At 39.2% G+C, this 3,277-nt stretch overlaps 1 protein-coding gene across 1 annotated transcript; it reads right to left on the bottom strand.

Moving 5' to 3' along the window:
• Nucleotides 1–727: 727 nt before the first annotated feature.
• On the bottom strand, nt 728–2,490 carry LOC149001958 (U-box domain-containing protein 18-like). The gene has a single exon (XM_089137701.1). The coding sequence runs from the start codon at nt 2,034–2,036 to the stop codon at nt 1,089–1,091; it is 948 nt and encodes a 315-aa protein (XP_088993827.1). The 5' UTR covers nt 2,037–2,490; the 3' UTR covers nt 728–1,088.
• Between the last annotated feature and the right edge of the window lie 787 nt (nt 2,491–3,277).

The following is a 3,277-nucleotide window of genomic DNA, read 5'->3' as shown; positions in this document are numbered from 1 at the left end:
TTGTGTTCTACTAGTGGCAGAGTTGGTGTTCCACCAGCAGAATTTATACAAATCTGGAATCATATGTTTTGAAAATAAAGAGACTTAAAAGTGGATGAACTTCAATATGACTTGCCTGAAAGTCTTTCAATGTGACTTGCCTGAAAGTCTTGTAGTTTACCTTAAAAATAAAAATGGTCTTAGTAGTTTCTTGTCCTCTACGGCATTAAGATTTTTGATAGTCATATTGAATACAAATTACAGAAAATTCATGAGTTTGAATCTTTCATTTACGTTTTATCCAAAAAAAAAAAAAAATTTATTCACATGAAAGAGTAAATTTTTCAATCAATATAATTAGATAAAAGTTCAACAAACAACCAGTAATTTAGGTCACTAAAATGAGATATCTAGAATTTCACCCGGATTATAATGGGTAACTTGAAAAAAAATCTCTAATTTTCTAACAATAAATTAGCTAAAATAAAACTTGATGAGTTTAATATTATTTTTTAAAATATTACTTTAAAATTAGACGTGTTTCGAGAAGTCAAGCATATGTTTGAAAATTTTTCTCTCCATATAGTTAAAGGATTGAGACTCCAAATTTAATTTTCAACATAAATAATAATTCTGTTGAATAAAATTGGCATCCCGCTTTCAATAGATTTAGAGTTCAAGGCCAACGCAAGCTGTTCAAGTGATGAAACCTACACTTCTTAGTGAATAGGTCGTGGGTTTGATTCTTGCTGAGGTATATTAATATCCCATCCCGCTTAATAAAATCCCTTTGTACAAAGGAATCTAAGAAACTCTTTGATACCTTACTTAGGCAAGAAATCTTAAAATGGCAACCCCATTCAAACGAATCTGATCTTGGAGGATAATTCATCTGTTAAATATCTCAGTGATGAGTCTTTACAAAGGGAGATTGAAAAGGGGAATGAATCAAATGCCAGAATCACTGATATACAATTTTTTTCTCAAAATTGAAGGCAGACATCATTGATTTGTAGAGGTTCTCAAGCTCAAATCTGAATACAATACCAAGAACACCCTAACAAAAGAATTTGAAATCTCTGTACAGTTTAAAGTTAAGGTGACTTGGGCTACCTATCCAAGATAAAATCAAATCTTGGATTACTCTCTTCTGCTTCTTCTTCATCTTCATTTCCTTCTTCAAGAAATCTCAAAAGCTCAGTCGCTTTACTCTTGGCTTTGGCACTCCCTGTCTCTGCAACATCCATAATCCCATGAACAACTCCCGAACACATCTCTTTAACTTCTGAAACAGTCCTCTCTCCTCCATTCTGCACCAAATTCAGCAACGCCGAAACGGCATTCTCTCTCACCCTAACACTCGATACCGTCGATGGGTAAAAAGAATCCACCAAAACCCTAACACCAGACACCTTCCTGAAGGCATCTCCACTCTCACCACACCCAGCGACCTGCGCAATCACCGCTGTTGCATCCTCCACAAGCCCAGTTCGCCCATCCTTCACTACGAGCGAGAAGAGTGCAGGTATTGCACCCAATTCGATTATGGTTGGACGGTTGAGAGGACAAAGTGTGATGCCAAAGAGGGCTTTGAGGGCATCTTTGACGGATCTTGCAGAAGCGGAAGGGTCACGAACGATGTTAATCAGGGATTCGACGATGTCGAGTTTGGATCCGATGATGGGTCTGTTGTCTTCGTCGAGAAGGAGGCTGTAGATGGTTGCAGCGGTGTTTTGGATGGTGGCGGCGGTTGCCCAGGGGAGGCGGAGGAGGTGGGAGAGAGCATCGAGGAGGCCGTGATTCAACATCAGGAACTCGCGATTGGCGATTGAGATGTTGAGAAGCGTAGCCACGGCGTTTTCTTGAGCGAATTTTGACGAGGAATATAGGGTTTCGATGAGGTGAGGAACCGCACCTGCTTCGGCTATGAAGGAACGGCTATCTGGATCGTGCTTGGACATGAGGCGGAGTTCACAAAGAGCTGAGATTCTGGTTTCCTCTGAAGCCGAAGTTAGTCTCTTCACCAGAGATTGAGCCGTTCTCTGCTTCACTTCCATTAACGCTCCTCCACAGATTCTTTTTTTTGGTAAGTCCTTCACAGATTCAATTCTTATGTAAAACCAGAGGTTTGAAGCTGAGAAAATTGAGATTCAATGTTCAAACTTCGAAAACAACCTGAAAACAGCAAAACCATCTATCTACGGAATCTCTCTGCAATCCCTAATTGGAGCTTTTGAGGAGGAGAAGGAGGAGACGCCGAGATTCTTGAATTCAAACTGCAGAAAAGATGACGAGGGTTGCGATTTGCGTATAGGCTAAAACAAATCCGATCAAACTCTTTGAACAATAATTGGAAGTGTGAAACAAGAAAGAGTAAAGAAAGTAGAAGACAAGAGAGATGATTTAGAAAACGGGCTTTGCCAAGAGATTTGACAAATGGGAAGATCTACTCATCTACCAGCAATTAAAAAAAGTGCGACGGCGACAACTAACGCTGACGACGGCAACAACCAATGCTGACGGCGCAGTGTTACCAGTTATTACCTTTTTTTCGATTTTATCAAAACTGCTTTCAGACTTGCCCCAGTTGTTAAATTGTTGTTCATTGAATGATGGTGTGCCTGAAAACGAAACTTCAGCGCTGAGTCCCTAACGCGTCGCACCTGGCCCGCTATGCGCCTGATGCCATGGCCCATGGGTTTGAACTTTAAAGTATCTCAGTTACGAATGTACGATATGACACTAGTCAATACAATCGATATAATATATATTAGCTAATTATAAAAAATTATTTATTATTTAAAATAATTATTTTTTAAAAATTTTATTAACCAAATGAAATATCATATCATATAAAAGAGTTCCAGGAGATCTGGTCAGAACAAGCGATTGGTCGATAATGAAGAAGGGTGGGGACGACCACCAGACTCGTGACAAAGATAGTTTCTTTGCACCTAAAGCAAGGAAATCAGCAAGGTAATTTTGCTGTCTATTAATATATACAACTTTAAACAGATCAAAATAGGTACTAAGGACTGAAATTTCATGAAAAAGACCTATGCATAACCAATCAAAACTGTAATTTCCTTCAGCAAGTGCAAAAACCACAGGCTTGAAATCAGTGTGAATACGAACTCGTTGAATTCCAAGGTTCACAGCAAGCAGAATTGCATCCCTAATAACTTCTAATTCAAGCGGGCAGCAGAAGTACTGTAGCAGGCAACAGATTTTGCCATTATAAAAGAACCAGATGGAGTCTAAATAATGCAGCCTCGACCTCCTTGAGAAGCGTGGGCAT

The sequence above is a fragment of the Hakea prostrata genome, chromosome 10, assembly GCF_041222555.1.
Source record: "Hakea prostrata isolate BN-2017 chromosome 10, UWA_Hpros_2, whole genome shotgun sequence".
Classification (NCBI taxonomy): domain Eukaryota; kingdom Viridiplantae; phylum Streptophyta; class Magnoliopsida; order Proteales; family Proteaceae; genus Hakea; species Hakea prostrata.
The sequence above is the reverse complement of the archived record's forward strand: the minus strand, read 5'-3'. Positions and strand labels throughout refer to the sequence as shown.